This window comes from Chaetodon trifascialis, chromosome 6, assembly GCF_039877785.1.
Source record: "Chaetodon trifascialis isolate fChaTrf1 chromosome 6, fChaTrf1.hap1, whole genome shotgun sequence".
NCBI lineage: Eukaryota > Metazoa > Chordata > Actinopteri > Chaetodontiformes > Chaetodontidae > Chaetodon > Chaetodon trifascialis.
In genome coordinates, this window is record NC_092061.1 from 6,581,569 (window position 1) to 6,600,929 (window position 19,361).

The window sequence follows — 19,361 nt, forward strand, 5'->3', positions numbered from 1 at the left end:
TTCTTTGTCCTTCCTTCAGCTGATTTCCTTTGTTTCCTGAAACAGAGGCCACGCATTGTTAAGGATGCAACTTAAATTATTCATTATTTTTGTAGGCTAAGAGGTCAAAGTGTAACCTCTCTGTATAAATATTAAGCAGCTGGGACCATGGTATCTCATGCCCAGACAGAAGTCATGTAAATTAAAGCTCCACTTTACCCAAAGGCTCCTTTTTTGTATCGTAGGTGGCCACAGTTGTGTGAGGCTGCGTTTACTCCTCGTGGTGACTCGACTAATTGTAATAGTAGCGTGTCTTTGCAGCAGAGGGCACCCAGACACTGATCTGGTGTACATTATCATCATTGGTCATATGGACATTTCCGATGGACCTTTCAACAAGCCACTTTTGGGAAAAAAAAATATCCGCTTTACCCCCACAAACAGCAGTAACCCGATACTTATGGCCCACTCATGTGGCTTAGGTGGCAAATATTGGTATAAACATACAAAGGTCTTTCAGACTGAGCACTTAAAAAGGCTTGTACAGTGCGGTTTAGAAACTTGACTTTTTTTTTCCTGTTGGCTGACAGTGTCAAATCTGCTCATGACATGCTGAGACAAACCGTACTTCTATATCATCCTTAGCTCATTCTTAATTCCAAATTGACCTTACTCTGCCGTGACCCTTCGCTAATCAGCGAGCATTTCTCCCACTGCTGTCTTGGTTGGTCGTTGCCATTTCGGCCTACAATAGGACACACGAGCAATTTAAGAGAAGCCAACGATGCCCCCTTAAGAGCAAGGTATCGTATGCATCGCTGCATGAATAAATATTGTGTGTGTGTGTGTGTGTGTGTGTGTGTGTGTGTGTGTGTGTGTGTGTGTGTGTGTGTGTGTGTGTGTGTGTGTGTGTGTGTGTGTGTGTGTGTGTGTGTGTGTGTGTGTGTGTGTGTGTGTGGGTTTCAAGGGGTTGTATTTCCCAGTACTTTCATTCTCTGCCTACTCTTCTGGAGTCTTGTAATGTGATTAAAGTCTATTAATCATCAAAGCAACTCTCTAGGGAGCCTGACTCATGAACTAAGGGGAAGAAGCAGGGGTGGGAAGTGTCAAGAAAGCTTTCAGTGAACACTCTCTATCTCTTGTTCAGATTGGGAGAGAAAAGCAGGGTCACTACCCGCTGAAGTGCTGGGTTTTTGGGGGCTTTGTCTGAGTTGTTTGATATCTGTGGGCTCCCTCTTCTCCTCTCGAATCACTTCTCATTAGCGGGGTTGAAGAGGTATGAGACCAGCAGCATCCGACGAGTGTGAGTAAAAGCAAGCTTAGTTTGTGCGAGTGGAGCAGAGTTTGGACTCGAGTTTTTCCTGAGAGGCATCAAAGAAAGGTCTGCGGATTTGACCCTGTCGCATCTTTATCAGAGGACAGACAGGACTATCTTTTTCACCAAGTCTTTTCCTCTCTCCCTCCTGGCCCCCAGGTGGTCTATTTCACCGAAATGTACAAGATCTTCAGTGAGTTAACAGACCAGATCGACCAGGCGGGGTTGACTGATGAGCAGAGGGAGAAGGAGACCGAGGCCAAGCTCAGCGAGCTGCGTGCTCTGTCCATTGTCGCCGACGACTGAAGTCCGGGAAGGGCTCCTTTCACGCCTCTCTGAACGGATCGCACTCTTTTCGGGCTCCTTCGTGCACTTCAGACGGACAGCAGTGGCCTTAACCTGATTATCAGCTTGTTTCCTTGCGGCCTCATCAACCCCCTTTCCTCTTGCACTACACTCCCATTTCTCATCCTCAGACTCAAAGCAGCCGAAATGCCACATTAACTAAGCCATCAGCCAAGTGCAACATTATAAGCCAATATGTTGGGTTTTTTTTTTTTTTTTTAGTAAAGGAATGAAACCGTTCTCGTCTGAACTAATTAACAGGGTTACACTTCTTGGTTTCAGAGATGTCTATAAGCATTTGTTTCTAAAGTAGGAAATGAGCGAGGAAATGTTTTATTAGTCACATCTGCTTTGTTACCAACAATCTGTGAAACATAGTTTTTATGACCCAACTTTGAAATTACAAACACTACAGACTGAATGTTATTTAACGTACTGCTGGTTATCGTCAAGAAAATGTATTTCTGTATTTTGGCCTTTGCTGGTTGTTCAGTTTAGCTCTGTGCCATGTTGTGTGGGAGCTTTTTACTGGGGCTTACGGGATGATTTTGGTAACATCACCTGTGCATCATGTGCCTGCTTTGTCTTGCCTGTGGACGTAACACGAACACTAACTTGTGTGAAGTGACATTGTGCCTTTGCAGCGGCGTTGAAGGGTCGAGCACTCAGGCGGCGGCGGCGGAGAGAACGAGTCACCGCTGAGGTCCAACCGCTGTCCAAAACAAAGGCTGGTGCTCCCTCTAGTGGTCTCTACTGATCATGACACACAATATCCTTTTATTCACACCATCCATCATTTGTCCTGCTGTGGTTGAGTTTGCCCGTTAGCAAAGAGGCTCACACATTGTTGGCACTCTGGACAAAGTCCTCTCTGTACCTGCTACACCCTCTACTTGTTTCTGGCTTTTCTAAATTTTGGACCAAATCCTACATCATTGCACTCCTTTGTTTCCACCTTTATCAGGTTCTGCCTCAGTATGATGAACACGCTCTGCTTAATGGGGCTAAATGGTAATGTACACACACGATTACTCCCATATCATGTTAATGGATTCTTGAGGTATCATACCAAGAAGGTGATTATTTATTCTTTGACAGACGTTTTAATTTTGAAATAATTGAAGTAAATGCTTAGTCGATCGCTGGTCTTTGTGTTCTGCGACGCAGACTGTTTGAGTTACATGTGAATAACTGTATTAATGAAGGTGTTTTTCTAAATAATGAAGAGTTAAGTTGTAGCAGTGGTTTATTTTTAACATAACTAAGTGAGTACTTTAACATTAGAGTTGGTTTTATTTAGGTTTTAAATGTTTTAATATCACAATCTGTTATATGACAATGTCATCCGCTGTCATCTCAATTTGCTAATCAATCATGAAATAAATGAACTGTGAGAAAGGCACCCGCGTACAATCTGCATTGTTAACCAATTGCCATTGTGTTTTTGACGAGTGTCATATTTCTCAATGTGAGTTCAGGAGCAGTGAGGTTTTATTCTGACAGGAGGAAGAGTGTTGCAGAATTTGATCACACAAAGGAGTTACCACCAAGTACTAGTCTTTATTTCTGTTCAGTTTTACTTTACTGGAAATTAGTCAGTAGTGTCCTGTCAGCAAATCTCAATATAAGCAGTATTTACAGTTCAGCCATTATTTTCCTGCTGGTTGAAGCCCTCGTTAGTCTTAATGGTTTAGTTTCAGGTGAAGGATCACAAGCCTGATTCCAAAAGACCTGGGACGCCGTGTAAAACATCAGTAAAGCAGAATGTGATCATTTGCTAATCCTTACTGACATATACTCCGTCATAAACAGCACAAAGACAATATATTAAAAAAAAAAAAAATCAACTTCATTGATTTTTGTAAATATCTGCTCATTCTGAATCTGATGCAGTAACACGCTTCAAACAAGTCAGGACAGGAGCAACTAAAGACTGGGAAAGATGTGGAACGCTCCAAAACTAAACAGGTTGATTGGTAACAGGTGATAGCATCATGATTGGGTATGAAAGGGGCATCCTGGAAAGGCTCAGCCTACGTTTACACATAGCAGGGTGTTTTGGAAAACGTTTATTTTGGCCGGAGTTTTTAAAAATGATCATTTTCTGTGAAAAAAAACTCAGTTTGCGTGTAAACGAGAGGCCAAACGGCATGAAAACATATGCGTTTTCCTAGGTGTAAACGTAGCCTCAGTCATTCACGAGCGAGGATGGAGCGAGGTTCACCACGTTGTGAACACATATTTGGATGAAGGATATTACTACATGAGCTCAAGAACATTTCAGGAAACTGTTGTCACTTTTTGTACGTTTTAAACAGCGTGCCAAACATTTTTTTTGGAATCAGGTCTGCACATGCTCACACTGAACCAGTTAGAAAAATGCATGACCGTCGAGCTAAGATCGAGGATGCTCATGAAAGCTTATGTCATGGCGAAAAAAGGGCCCAACGACTGTAAAATACAAATCTACAGTTAATACAAGTTCTATGAGCAACGACAACCCGAGTACACAGAACAGTGTCCCTTTAAAATCCTCCACGAGGCAGCGTGAATGTAACATCTAACTTTAAGTCTCTGCAGGTCGTTTCTCGATAACTTGTGGTTTTATCTCTACAACTAAACAATAATTTATCGTAATCGCCCAGTGAACTGAATTAGTGAAGGACCACAGTGAGACGGGGACGGGGAGGGGTCCGGAAAAATGGTTTGGTCTTAATTTACATGTGAAGAGTTAAAACGTTACATGTGCGAGAGGTGGGCGTTAATTAAAACTTCTTTGAAGCAAAATATCAATATTCCCAATACTCCAAAACTGTATATTTTAGATAAGGCACTGTTGGACGTATTTTTTTGTCTTCCAGGTCCCTGCCCCATTTTCGTTCCCTTATTGGACACCACTAACCCTCGGGTGAGTCACTGAGTGGCGTCCTTTAAATGGCCGTCTTGCTGTACATGCTCGATATTTGTTCCTGAAAGAATCTGCGGATGTCGGCGCGCCTGCTTTTCAGCGTCGGGGTGAGGAGGCCGTTGGCGACGCTGAACGTCTCTGGATGCAGGTGAATGTCCTTCACCTGCACGGAGAGGAAGGTAAGACACACAGTCACAACAGGTTTGCAGCTCGCAAATGTGAACCGAGACCAATCGGCAGAGTCTCCTCACTTGTTCAAAGGACTTCAGTCCTGCACTCTTCCCCTCGGCGTTCATGTCCTCTAATACCGCCTTCTTCACATCCTGTCAGATGAAGACCGACGGTCAGCTGCGTCGTATGCATACAGTCACATAAAGCAGTCAAAGTTATGAAATCTGGGGACTTACAGGATTCTGGCACAGCTCTTCATAGGATCCCACAAACCCGCGCTCTTTAGCCCAGTCAACAAACACCTCGGGGTCAGGCACGACTACGCCTATGAGATAAGCCTGGTGACATGAAACGCGAGAGAAAACACAAAGATTTAACTCAAACAGCACAAATGTTTTCAGTCTAGATCAACTCATCGTGTAAAGCGTCCTACCTGTAAACTATCCCCGTGCACAAACACCTGCAGCACAGGCACACAGCGCATGTAGACGTTTTCTATCTTCTCGGGAGCGATGTACTCTCCCTGGGACAGCTTGAAGATGTGCTTCTTCCTGTCGATGATGCGTAGCGTCCCGTTCTGGCGGAGGTAAACACACATTCGGTCACAGAGGAGACGAGAAGATGAGACACGTCGCCTACAGACGGATTGTTGTGTCTAATCTTACTGGAAGCCACTGGCCCACGTCCCCGCTGTGCAGCCAGCCGTCGCTGTCCAGAGCTTCAGATGTCCGCTCTGGGTCCCTGAGGTAGCCTCTGAACACACTGGGGCCCCGGATACAGATCTAACAGGACAAAGACGTGAGAAGTGTCAGCAGGGGCCAGACTGGCTGTTAGTACGCGATCGCATCTCAAGACCAGCCCACCTCTCCATCTCCGTTCTTAGCGTAGTAGTTCATGTCAGGGATGTCGACCAGCTTCACCATGGAACAGGGCAGGGGAGCGCCGACGTGACCTGGCAAAGACACATCCACATACCTGCTGAGCGCAGTTAACCAACACGGCACGAAAGCTCAACAAGTCTAGAGAAGAGAGCGGCGAACCGGACAGGGTCTTACCTGCGCTCCAGTCTCCCGGCATCGAGAAAGTGCAGCCGGCGGTGCACTCCGTCTGGCCGTAACCCTCGAAGATCAGACAGCCCAGGGTGGCTCTGAGGAAGGACAGCACGGCGGGGGAGATGGGGGCCGAGGCAGTCAGGGCGAAGCGCAGGTTACCTCCTAAACTGGCCTGAAACACACGCACAGTATTCATGTAAAAAAACTGTTGAAACACAATCATACTGTGGGTAAAAGCGAAGTTCCATTTTAACAGCATTTTCAACCTAGACCATATTTTCCCATCTGCACTGACCACACCGAGCCAAAATCTTTCAGCTCTTGCTCGTCTGCGTGCCTGCTTCTCCAATACCCTCCCACAGGACCAATATGCTCTGGGTGATTTTGGCATTGATTGCTGGAAGAGTGCTTCTCTTGTAAAGTTTGGATACAGTTTTATTGACTATTTGCAGAGCTGCTGGTCTACATGTACAACTGTATTAAGTACTGCAAAAATATAAATAGTGATGACTGTGGAGTCCTGGATTAACAGAAAATATGTCACTGAAGACCGAAAACCAGTGTGCGGTTAAATGTTCGGGGTTAACTGGTGACCTACAGGAGCATCATGGGAAACTACGCTCAGGTGGAAATAAGAAGCTGACCTGAATCCTGTTGAACACCAGCTTGTCCCACAGACTGTTGTTACGTACGACCCCGCTGCTGAGCTCCGCCTGCTTTCTCCTCACGGCGTAGTGAAGCAAAGCCCGCCGCAACGGAGAACTCACAGAACCCAGGATCTTTACAGGAACCAGAGAGAACGTCCGAGAACAGAAAGACGCTTTAAAATGTGAGTGAGAATGACAGCAACCTTCTGCAATAAATGATGAGATCTGAAAATACCCGCTGACCTTGTCATAGATGCGGTTGAGTAAACGAGGCACGACAGGAAAGAAGGTCGGTTTGAGAGTTTTAATGTCATCCATGAGAAGAGAAATGTCGCCTTGGTAGAAGCCAACTCTGGCCCCGTGGCAGAACATAGAGACCTGGGACAGAAAGACTTTCATTTAGAGTTCACACACAAAACACCACAAAACAAACAAACAAACAAAAAAGAGTCTGAGGAGAGGATCAACCACCTGAATCATCCTCTCAAACATGTGGGCAAGCGGCAGGTAAGAGATCGACACATCCTCCTGCCGGATCACAAACGAACCCTGAGAGAGAACGAGGAACAAAATGAGCAAAGCACAGGGGAGAGATAAAGCTCAGGCAGCAGCACACGGCGAAGCCTCGCAGGCAATCAGACGCGCTGTATGGCTTTTTCAACAGCAGTTAGATGGCAGAATCTTCATACAGGGGCAATTAGTTAAAGTACCTCGCAGCGACGGGGGCAATCAAACAGCCAATTAATCATACCATTACACACAGCGGGGAGAGGGACAGTTTTGAGATTCAGACACAAGCAGATGGGAAGTGATGCTAGCTGTGAGGCTGTTCTCAATTAGACAAGGAGGTGGAAGTGTAGACAGACCTCCAGGATCTTAATGACAGAGGAAGTGTTGGAGGCGATGTTGCCGTGGGTGATCATGGCTCCCTTGGGCTTCCCTGGATAAATAAACAAGACATTACTGCAGTGCCCTGCGCAGCAAAGGAAACTACAGCGGTGCCATAAAGAGAGGTTGTTAGTGGGCACTGAAGGACACTTGTCTAATGGTGTGAGTGAAGGATAATTATGCAGAGTCCAATGAAATCAGACGCTACCTGTGGTTCCACTGGTGAAGCAAACCACGGCCAGATCCTGAGGCTGGGGCGGCTACAGCAGGCAGCAATAAAATAAGAGAATGAGGCTTCCTCCACTCTTAATTTAAGCCATGTTTACAAGTGAGTGTTAATGATATCTTAGGGGACCGGAGCAACTATAAAACTGTCATCCTGGCATTTAGAGGGGGATTAGCTATTTACTGGTACCGGTTTGATGCGGTGATGTAGCAACTGAGAGACGATAAACTCACCACAGGATCTTTGAGGTTCTGCCTTCCCAGGTCCTAAGATGTGGACAAAGGGGAGTCATGCATTTCAATTTACATATCACCATCGATGAGCAAATTAAAGGGGATCATCTTAAATGAGTTTGCATTACAGGGACTGAGTGCTTCCACCCTGCTCACCATGAGCTGCTCCAGTTTCAAAACCTCCACCTCGCAGTTCTTCGCCCTCTCCACAAAGGCGTCGCTGAAATCGTTAAAGAGAACCAGGCAGGAGAGCGTCGGGGTCACGCCTTTCTCCTTGTTCTCCAGCAGAGACGCTGCCTTCTCCTCCCGGTCGCAGATCACCAGAGAGATCTCCGCTGGGAACCCACCGCGACACACAGATCAGCTTTATTGATCCCATGCAGGAAAACTCAAAACTCACTTTGAGACATGATGTTACCACACACACTAGAAACATCTACTGTGTAACAATGAAGAATGCAAAAAGTACTAAATACTGTATACACCAATATAAATGGTAACTAAACAAATAGTACTTTGTTGTTCAAAATCAAAACCGAATCCAAAATCAAACATTTCTCAACAGTTTTGATGTCACATGAGCCCAAACAGCTAAGCAGTGATGGCGGATTAGAAAGTAAGTACATCTACTCATGTATTATACTGGTATTGCCATTTTCTGCTGGAGTTCACCATGTATTTGCAGATTTACATCAAAAACACATAATCAGCTTAAAAAATACAACACTGTGTTAAAGATTAAACCAGTGATTCACGACCTTTTTGAATTTAACTTCCTTTAAGGATTTTCACATATACTACCATTACTGAAGTGAAGCGTTTCAGTACTTCTTCCACTGCTGATTCAAACATAATGCTTTCCTAATAATGTCCTGATAATATTCTTTTGGATTTTATACTTTCTTTACTGGAGCTGCGAACATGCACACAGTTTATAATATTCTGGAAGAGGCGTCGCCACTTGGTCGAGTTTGATTTGATATGCGAGGCTGGCAGACGAGCCAATAATATATTTAGTGGTGAAATATTTCTTGGAATACCAATTAAATATCATTAACAGTGTGTCTGTTACATCTGCATGCAGGCTGCCTCACCCAGGTTGAGTATGTGGACCATGGCCTCCAGCCCCAGTGTGTCGTACAGGGGAACCACAGCCATGGAGTAGGTGTAGCAGGCCAGCTCTGAGATGATCCACTGCCACCAGCAGAGGGAGACAAAGCTGCACGTTAGACTCACAGTACAGACAACTTGTTGAGTTGGGGATCTGAACATTAGGGAGTTACACGTCCATGCATTTCATATTTACAAACAAATCTACATTCAAGGAACACGGCTCAGAGTGCAGACCGGTCTGATGAGGGGTGACGAGCTCTGATGGAGCAGAAAATTATCTTTCACTTTCAGTCTACACAGGAGCGACAAATATGGCTTTGCCTGACGGGTATATTAAAAAATGAGTCTGGGAGCAGCAGACATGCTCCAATATTAACTGCCCTGGAGACCCACATCCACCAGCAGCGCTCTGCTCTCGATATGAATAAAGGCAAACACACTTTCAGGGCAGACACAGACAAAAATCTGATCCTGGGCTCCAAGGACTGCGGGGATGTGTGCATGAGATTCTATCCAATTCAACTCAGGTGACACACCAGTGTGAACTAAAGGGCTGTTTAGTGGATCAACAACCTTCACACTTATTGACCATCGCACCACAAAGCAGTGACGAGTTCATACCTCTGGTCTGTTCTGCGCAAAGATGCCCACAAACTGCTGCGGGTTCGGCTGGCAGCCTTTGGCCAGCAGCCCGGAGCCGAGCACCTGCGCCCTCTCCGCCACCTGAAGAGTCAGAGACAATCGTCAGCAAAGAGCGGGAGATGACCGACGACCACAGGAGGAAATACTACAACATGTCAGACCTCGGTGTAGGAGATCCACTCGTAGGGCTGCCCCGGCTTTCTGAATCCAAGACACGAGCCGTTTCCTGAGGGGCACGAGACAGCCGTGTCAGGTCCGGTCAAACAAAGATATTTAGAGTCATATTTATGGAACATGCATAGCAGATCAGACAGAGAACACTGCATCCGACATAAAAACAATATTTCTGATCCAACAATCCAGATTCCAGAAAAGTTGGGACTAAAACTATCTCATCATCTGCTTACTCTCAATCTGCTAAACACACTATGTATGTGTGTTGAATATCAAAGTTGTGTTAATGACCCAAATCAAGTAAAATAAATGAAAGCTAAAAATCTCATGTTAACGATGGTAAATAATTAAAATTAGAAAATTGAGGATTGAGTTATTTATTTTGGCCATTTTGCATCAACTTTAAATCTGACAAAACATAAAAAGTGCTTCCCTTCAGTCTGTTTTCATCTTATTTTTACTCTTATTATCAGGTGGCTTTTATCCAACATCTTATTTTACATTCGTTTTTAATGCGTTTTTGTGTTCATGATTCAGAGTTTGGTGGCCTTTCAGACCTCTTATGTTTGTTTCTATCAACGGAAAACAATCTAAATATTTAAACTGAGGGACGACAGCCACTATGAGAACACTCAACAGCAGCAACCTGACTGAGTTCAGCGTTAGCCTTCATTTTTTTCTGCTCCTCTTTGGCACGATTACAATAAAAATTAGGGTAAAGTTCAATGAACTTCCACCTGCGATCCTCAGGCCTCTCTGGAACATGTCGTAGGCCGTCCTGGTGTCGTCGTAGTAAAACTCCAGCAGTGAGTCATCTTCGAGGAGAGCCGATCGCCTGCAGCTGGGATCTCCCTGCAGAAACAGGCCTGTCAAATACCTCAATGCACTCCTACGCTAATGCCATTCATGCAAGTCTGAACATCTCGAGGGCAATGGCAGCCGCGAGCCACTCACGTTCACAGCTACAGACTGGGCTTGTAGGTCACAGGGAGGACGCATGGGACGAGGACGGGTCACCAGCCAGTACGCGGTGAGAGACGCCAGGGCTCCTAAACCCAGCAGAGAGGAGGGCGACAGAGACAGGGAGGACAGGGAGAAGGAGGACAGAGGCAGAGACGGCAGAAGACTCCAGAAGTCCTCCGACTCAGAGCCTTTGAGTCCAGCGCTGGAGCGAAGTGACCGTAACCACTCCTGGAAATGCATAGCTGAGAGAGGGGGACAGATAAAAAAAAAGAAAAGAAGGACAGAGTGAAACGGGAGGAAGTTATGATGCGTTCACATCACAAAAGCTTCATTGTGCTGCAGCTCAGAGGATGAAGCATGTCCTGCAGAGGGCAGCACCCGGCAAACACGCAGCAGACCGAGCCAGGCGGCCGCGTGCAGTTTGTCCTGTCACATCACTTCTGAACATCAAACATCCTGCTTCAGTCTTTCATCCGCTTCAAACCAAGAACCACATCACGTTTTACCGTCACATATGCAGTCACACACGGCACAGCGAACGAGTCGAACAGATACATGAATAAAATAAAGATGAATCTAACAATCAAATATAAGAGAATACAGATAGAAAATAGAGTGAACATGAAGGTGGAACAACGAACAATATGACCAGTAATGATTTTCAATGCGTGTTTCAGGAAAAATTAAACAACATAACAATCAAACCAGCAAGAAACTGAACAATATAACGAACACAGAATCTCTGCAGTGTTTGGTACACTATCAATACAACAGCAGCAGTACTGATAGTGACAGATACATCTGAGAATACAACCAATAATCAGAGTCATTAAGCACTAATCTATTGATCAGAGCCAGACAGATAAATTGTCTGGCCCAATACACCGGCTGATATCAGCTTACTGCAGATGTATCATCGTATGTCGACCGGTCAGCGACGGGAAGCTGCAGTACAGAAATGCAAACTTCTGTATGTATCTAGGTCACAATTGAAAAAAACAAAACCGATAAATGTCAGTACTGTAAAGATCAGCCTCAAAAAGCCTGTATCTGTGAGGCTATGCTACTGATTATTTGTTCTTTGTTTTGTTTATCTATAAAGGACAACACACATTAATCAGCATCTCTGTGAATGAGCCACTGTTAGCCAGCTGGCTAATTTTCATCTGCAGTCCTTTGGCGAAATGTTTTGAAAGCAATAAATTATTAAAATGCCGATAATGAAGATAACAAAGACAGAAACAACAACAAAACAAGAATTCTCATGACAGAACACAAAGCCAGGCAGAGCGGCAGCAAACATCATAACAACAACAACAAACACCATGTCAGCACTTACAACGCACAGTTCAGGTAATCAGGTAGCGCTGAAGTCTGTCAAATGTCCAAAAATAGTACAAAAATGCACATTAGAGCCCACATTAACGTCTTCAAACTGCTTGTTTTCTCCTCCCAACAGTGCAAAGATTTTCAATGTTAATGATAAAAATCTGAGAAAAGCAGCAAATCCTCACATCTGAGATGCTGCAGGCAGAGAAACTTTGATTTTTTTTTTTTGCTGGCAGAATGACAGAAGAAATCAAGCAGCAGCTGCACTTTCATCTGTAAAAATATATTTATCAGTAAATTCAACTAATTCAAAGAAGCAGCAGTTCAGCACTTGTTATATAATTGGAAATTGAAATTCACAGTAAATGATTTCCAGACATTAAAATCAACAACAACAACAACAACAGAGCTGATCTTATTCCCACAGGATTGTTACTGAACAGAAATTTAGGATTGCACTCCTATAACACAGTTGGACTGAAGCTGGACAGAACCGGAGATCTTTTCATACTTCTTCCCAAAGATGCTCAAAAATGAAAAATGATGCATTACATCCTGCTGCAGAGGTAGGAACTGGCCTCCACTTCCTGTGCAGCAGCCAACATCCTTCATCCACAAAGTGGTGAACCTCCCTCCATCCTCCCCTGTGATCGACTGAGCCTTTCCAGGATGCCCCTTTCATACCCAATCATGATGCTATCACCTGTTACCAATCAACCTGTTCACCTGTGGAATGATGCAAGCAGGTGCTTTTTTTTTTGTTGCTCCTGTCCCAAACGTGTTGCTGCTTCAGATTCAGACTAAGCAGATATTTACAAAAATCAATGAAGCACCTCGCTTTGCTGCTCGTTTTTAACGGCTAGCTTAAAACTCCAGTGTGTGCGATTTAGTGACATCTAGTGGTGAGGGTGGTGATTGCAACCGAAGAACGGCCCTCGCCTCACTCTCCACTTGCACTTTAAGGAGGATGAGGTCCTCCCCCGCCTGGAGCCCAGTTGCAAACATGTGAAAGAGTGAAAGACTATCCTCTGCAGATCTCAGTGGAATAACTGGGGAGGAAATAAACCCAAGCAGATGCAAACAGCAAAAAAGAAGAGGGTGTGATGTGGAGGAAATACAGCAGTCGCCGAGCAAAGTATTACATTACAAGAACTTGATGTGGTAATTTTTGCATAATCTAGCATATGCTAGTTAGCAGTCAAGCTAACATTAAGGCTGGGGCTGTGTGAATGTTCTACCTACTTTTTCACTATTTAATAATAGCACGTGAGGATCTTTAACTACAGAAATGGACATAAGAAAAGTTCAACTCTCTGTCATTTAGGGTTTCAGATAATCTAAGAAATCTGATGTGTGGCTTTTTTTGCTTGCTGACCAGAATAAACGATGCATTAACAGTGATGTTCAATGTCTGCTCCATGTCTGACAGGGAGTTGACGAGGCAGTCGGAAAGCTTGGAGGTACTGGAGCCAGGGGGTGAAATCATGGCAGACGAGGGCTTCCTCCCTGCGAGACCATTGGAGGATCTTGGTGCCAAATTGATCATTCCACCTTCCAAACACCAAAGCCAGTTCAGCAGAGGGGAAACTCAGAGCACCCAGGCTCACTGCGCGAGCAATTAGGCGGATAAAGGAGAACCACATTTGGGATTCACCAGTTCCCCTCATCTTGGCAGGAAGAGCCAATCAGATATGGTGCTATGGCTGACAGCTGATGAACTACCAGGATCCTCTAGATCTCAAAGGTGAGGTCAAACACTGGGTAGCACGCTGGCAGCCTTCTCAACACTCACTTGCATCAGACACCTCTTCTTATCACCTGTCAACAGCAGCAGGTAGAGCCTCCCAAAGAACAGAGAGCCAGTGTCATAAGACGAGCCCTATTTTATATCACATTACTCCATTATTACCTTTAAATACATAAATAAATAACTTCTCCCCTCACCCTCCTTTTCCAACATGTAGGAGAACCTACAGTGACCATGAAACTTGCCTTTCTTAATGTTAATGTTTGGTTTGACCATTCTGGGCTACCACAGAACACGTCAGTGCAACATGGAGGACTCCATGGAAGCTCTTTTTAGTGATCTATAGCCTCTGATTATCACTCTCCCTGCAACATTTGAGACGCTTGCACAAACACAAACACACAGTTGGCTGGCTGTTATCTAAGCGCACTCTGAAGATCGTCAACTCTCAACAGGTCAGTGCTGAACTAAAAGCAGAGCACGTACCTCCATAATCAAAAATGAATCGCTCAGAAATGAATTTATATCCTTTATCCAACTTTGACCTCTTAACATCTCCTTGAAATTTGTAACACAACGTCTGCAAATGTGCTTTTTGGCAAAGAAAAGGCGACAGAGAATACGCAGTTCATGCTCTTTCGTTCTCTAATTCAATACATCAGGCTCATTCAGAGCTACGGTCCTGGTCATGTTCCCAGGTGAGAACGTGTTAAGTGTTCCTAAAGAAGAGATGCAAGAGATCAAGGTGAATGACTTTTCGTTTTTCCTTTCACTGGGACAATGGCAGAAAAAAGAAAGACATCATGGTTTGGGTGAAATAACTCGGTTTCATACGGGAAACAACCTCCTTCCAACGCCGACTACTTAATTAATTAATTAACATGCTTATTCTAACTGAAATCGTGATCTTTATGTACATAAGGTCCAGAATGACGCACAAACGAACGAGCTCTGTTCTTAGCATGTTCTCATTTCCAGGTTCTCAGGAACAGACATTACCTCCCTGTTCAGGCGTGTTATGCTAACAGTGTTTAATCCAGCCTGAGGAGCTCGATTCTTCTACTCCTAACCCCCCAAACTTGTAGCAGGAAGTGACATCACACAAAAGCCTTCATGCAGCTTTGTCCTCACATGCAGTAGAGCTCTTCAACATCGTCCTGAACATACTTTACTGTCTACCTTTACACTTCTAGCACACCATCCACCACAGTTAACTCTGTTCATGTGCTGCAATCCAGATGAAACAAAACCCAAAAGAAATAGTGGAAAACATCCGTCCTCGTCTGAGACTGTTAAACACCAGTTTCTGAGGAGTCTGGTTAAAAGGCCGAACCACACTGGGCCACAGGCTTGGCACCGCACAGAGGGGGGAGAAGAGAAGAAAAGGCCTGGGCTGCATGAGGGGTGAGGGGTGGGAGGCGGAGGGGAGAGACACCAGGAAGTAATAACGATTGGCTTAACAGAAACAGGCACCGGGGTTACTCTCAGTCATGTCGTGCCACCCTTTCATTCAGCAGGGAGGGAGCCACAGACTCGGGGTGCGTACAGTAGCGAGGGGCTGCCGGTGAGACAGGGTGAGGGGGAGGACCGGCCGACCAGCCCACCCCCGGCCGAGCCCACCCCCGGCCGAGCCCACCCCCGCGACTCTCTGCCAGAGGCTTTATTTGGTCATATCAAAACTGAATGAAAGCAGGAGAAGCAAGAAGTCCAGAGCGACCTGTGACCTCGAAGCGAACTGAAAAGCTACACGTCTCCCTGAAACCGCTCCAACAAACCACTTCATCTTCAGCCAGGAGAAGGAATTCACCTCACTGAATAAATCTGTGTTTTCCCACATCCACTCCCCTCCCCGCACACCCCTCAACCTCTCACCCACTTTCTCCCCCAGTACCCAATAGGAGAGGGGATAAAGAGTGATATCATACCCCTCCCTCCTCTTTAACAAGGCCGCTCCTGCCTTGTTCCCCTTCCCTTAACGGGCGAAGCCATGCCACGCTGGTCCCCAGAGGAAGCATGATCTACTCCATGCAGCAATTTATCTGAATTAAACTTTACACCTGCTGGGGCAACGGAGCAGCTGGTGAGCCCCTTGAGTCCTTTCAGGAGGTAAATAAATGGAAAACAAAGGGGCTTTATGAAATGTTACACATCAAAAAATGACTGTCCACTGCAAAGAGAGCTTCCTGCAGCCTCTTTCTGCCTCTCCCCATCGCTCCCTCCTCTCCCTCTCCCATTCATAAAGGCTATTGTCAGAGCCCAGACAGGGACCATTGTGCTCACAGCTTTTACTCCCTGGAAGACGGAGGACAGAAGAAACGGCACACATATGTGAAAATACACTGAGGGGAAACGTGTGTGCCCATCCCTGCTGGAGGAGATCAGCCTGAAGGGTTTGGCGGCTCGGCCGTGAATTTACATTCAGAGGGCTGTTTGCACACGTGACGCTTGAGCCACAGTGGCGGATTAAAAGTACGTTTGGAGTAAATGATGTTTGATCAAGTTATGTAAAAATGGAAATAAAGTGACATGAAATGGCATAAAACAGCAGAACACAGGTTCAGAGGGAGACGGCAGGCGGGTAACAGACAGCCTGAGGCGGTCTGCATGTCGGTGCTCATTTACTCCTGCTGACAAGCAGAGACAGAGCTGAGAGCATGGCAGATATTCAGAGCTGCAGCGTGCTGTGTGACAAAAACAAGAGACCCTGGAACGCACGAAAACAGAAACCAAAAACTGGTTTCGGAAAAATCTGGCATATAATCAGCCAATTAGAACTTTGTGAAACTGTCAAACGTTATTTGTGCGCGCTAAAACGCAACGAGCCTCATGTGGCCTCACGTCTTTGTTCTTTCCTGCGTCTCCTTTTTATTCTTGCTGTCTGGAACAATTCAATTTTCCCAGCGTGGGATCAATAAAGTTTATCTCATCTTAAATTGAGCTGCACAGGTGAAAAACACTTATACAATTTCATTTTAAAAGTGATAAGAGTCCAAAAAAAAAAAAAAAAAGACCTCATCTTAATTCAAATCAGGGCTTAAATGCAGCTGCAGGAGGAACGCTTCCTGGGATGGTTGATTAATGCAAAAAGCGGCTTCATCATAAGCTTTTGCGATGATTTTTGCATAATCAGAAGCAGAATGTCAATCATCAACCATCACACAGTCAGGTAAAGGCCGCTTGAGTAAACACATAAATAGGAGCTGGTGCAGACAAACCTTCATTTCTTCCTTCATTTAGCATCTGGCAGCCAGACTGTTCACGTTGTAGATTATTTTGCAGACTTTTTAGTCGAGCCTGAAAGCGTGAAAAAGCAGACAGAAATGTCTGACCTTGATGATATTCTTTCAGAGCACTTTTAGTCATTTTGCTGTTAAATTTAAAATATGGATTTGGTCTGCCAGCAGAGGCAGAATTCAATAATATCCTTCCCCCAGAGCAGAAATCCTGCATAGAATAAGCCCCTGAATTACATGAGGAGCGATAAGAGGGTCTGTACAGTAGCCCACAGAGCTTCTGTGGTGATGAGAGCTGGGGAATGTTTCCCCCTGACCCAGAAAACTACAGGAGGTGGCAGCAGGAGGAGGAGGAGGAGGAAGAGGAGGGGGGTTTATGAGGGAGAGAGAGAGGCGACAGCGTTTTGTACCCACACCAGCACCACCAGCAAAAGCAGCAGCAGCAACGAACCCTGCACTCCCTCCATGTGCCCAGTGAATGGTCTGATCGAGGGGAGATGAGGTGAGAGTTACGGGGGGGGAGGAAGGAGGACACGTGAGGCTGACCAGGGCAGAACGAGCAATAGAGAAAGAATGAAACGCACGGGTGTTTTCCGGCTGTGATTCCCAAACCAAGCGTGAAGAACACGGACACACTCTCGGCCACAATGAAGGGTTTCTTGTCGAGGTGGAGGGAGAATAAATGGGGGCGATCGGGCACACTGCACGTAGAAAGCACCTTCACTTTCCTCCAGACGGCCGGGGGTCCCCCGCAGGGCTGCAGCTGATGACTGAGATGGCAGAAAATGGTGAAAAACATTGATCAATTTCCCGAGATGACGGCCTCAAATGTCTTGTTTTGTCCAAAGACAGTCAGTTTACTCTCACAGAAGAAACCAGATGTTCACACTTTAGCAGCCAGAATCTGAGAATTGTGACTTAAAACCAACTAATCGTTTATCAAAATAGATGTCAATTCCTTCAATAGATGACAAATAATCGATGGATCATGCAGCTCTGCTCCCCCGAGGCCTCAAATCCACTTGATTCTTGAGACAATGCAACATTTGTGCAGTTTTTCCTCCAGCCTGAAGTTTCAGTTTCATTTATCTCAGCAGCACCAGGTTCAACCATCGCTGTACGAGAGTGATGTTCCACATTTAGATCGTCTGGCCCCACATCTCACAGGTCACTTCTGAATCCCTGATTGTTTGTGTGCGGCAGAGCAGATGATCCAGCCAAACCTCAGCGCCTGGAACTGTCAAACCCTCCCAGACAGAGAGGATGCCAGAGGGCTGGCATCTGGCCGTGTGGACAACTTCAAACATGTTGCATGGCCCAGAATATGTAGTCATGCAGGTGAAGACAGTTACAACACATGCAAGACCGACGCAGGCGCAAGACAGGCCGTGGACCGGAGTGAGATTTGACAAAGAATGTCAGAAAAGCTCCAGTTCAGGGTTGAGACACTCTGTAACCATAATTATCCTCAGCTTGGACCAGGGACAAAATACCACAGCACTGTGTTTAAGTTGACAGCCAGACATGAGTGCACCCCAGTTCCTATAAAGAATTTGGAAACACACTGCAAAAAATATCCCCAAACCTTCAAGGGCTGCGCACTTTAAAGCCATCCGACAAACACTGCAGCACCATGAGGTTGATTTAATTCAAAGCTTCAGCTGAGTAAAGGCACAATGCACAACAAATGTCTCATTCAGAGGAGGCATGATTGTTCAGAGTCACCTCATTAAATGTGTTCCCGGCGCCGCTGAGGGGCCCGCAGCTCATCTCTGGATCATTTAAAGACGAAACTTGGTGCAGTTTGTTAACAGGTTGGTTCATCTTCACAGCGCCCCAAAGACCTCAGCAGCCCCTCAGCGCGGCCGCCTGCAGACTCAGCGGGCTGCAGCCAAACTTTCTACATTCAGAGCGCAATCTGAGCCTTCGAAGTTCAGTCATGTTTCTGTGATCGAGCGGAAACGACTGAAAACAAACCAAACAACAAGCAAACAAAGAACAGACGGAACTTACTTCACGCAGGCCTCCCGTGTCTCCTCAGACTGCGCTCCAAAATCACTACTTCAGAAGCAGATCCATCGAACCTGGTCACGAGTCGAGTTGCAGATTCTATACATGTATTTCCGGTGGAAGCCTTCAAAATAAAATCTAGCCGCATGGACGTATTGTGCGCGTCCCCGTTAAATCCCAGACATAAAGTTCACCCAGACAGCTCATTTAAAGAGAATTATTATGTTTATGGCTACTGCTACTTGATACTACTACTACTACTACTACTACTACTACTACATTATAGCAAGTACTAAATATAAGAAGGAAATGTGATTAAGTATTAAAATTACAACGTGTTGGCAATAACAAGGCTGTAACACACTGAATTCATAATCTGGTTTAAA

General features: G+C 45.4%; 2 protein-coding genes across 2 annotated transcripts in view; one reads left to right on the forward strand and one right to left on the reverse strand.

Annotated features, from left to right (window-relative positions):
• Positions 1-3,041, forward strand: part of bin3 (bridging integrator 3) — a 30,201-nt gene extending 27,160 nt beyond the window's left edge. The window contains exon 9 of the mRNA XM_070965426.1: positions 1,454-3,041. Within this exon, the coding sequence (XP_070821527.1) occupies positions 1,454-1,600 (147 nt within the window). The 3' untranslated portion in view covers positions 1,601-3,041. The remainder of the gene's footprint in view (positions 1-1,453) is intronic.
• Positions 2,910-19,057, reverse strand: acsl2 (acyl-CoA synthetase long chain family member 2). The gene is made up of 20 exons (XM_070965419.1): positions 18,979-19,057; positions 10,648-10,898; positions 10,431-10,545; positions 9,681-9,745; positions 9,499-9,600; positions 8,859-8,958; positions 7,921-8,099; positions 7,765-7,797; positions 7,514-7,565; positions 7,284-7,357; positions 6,889-6,966; positions 6,661-6,795; positions 6,415-6,549; positions 5,774-5,942; positions 5,582-5,670; positions 5,384-5,500; positions 5,152-5,295; positions 4,955-5,056; positions 4,799-4,870; positions 2,910-4,710 (listed from the first exon to the last, which is right to left on the reverse strand). The coding sequence occupies exons 2-20, from the start codon at positions 10,894-10,896 to the stop codon at positions 4,570-4,572; spliced, it is 2,151 nt and encodes a 716-aa protein (XP_070821520.1). The 5' UTR covers positions 10,897-10,898; positions 18,979-19,057; the 3' UTR covers positions 2,910-4,569.
• Between the last annotated feature and the right edge of the window lie 304 nt (positions 19,058-19,361).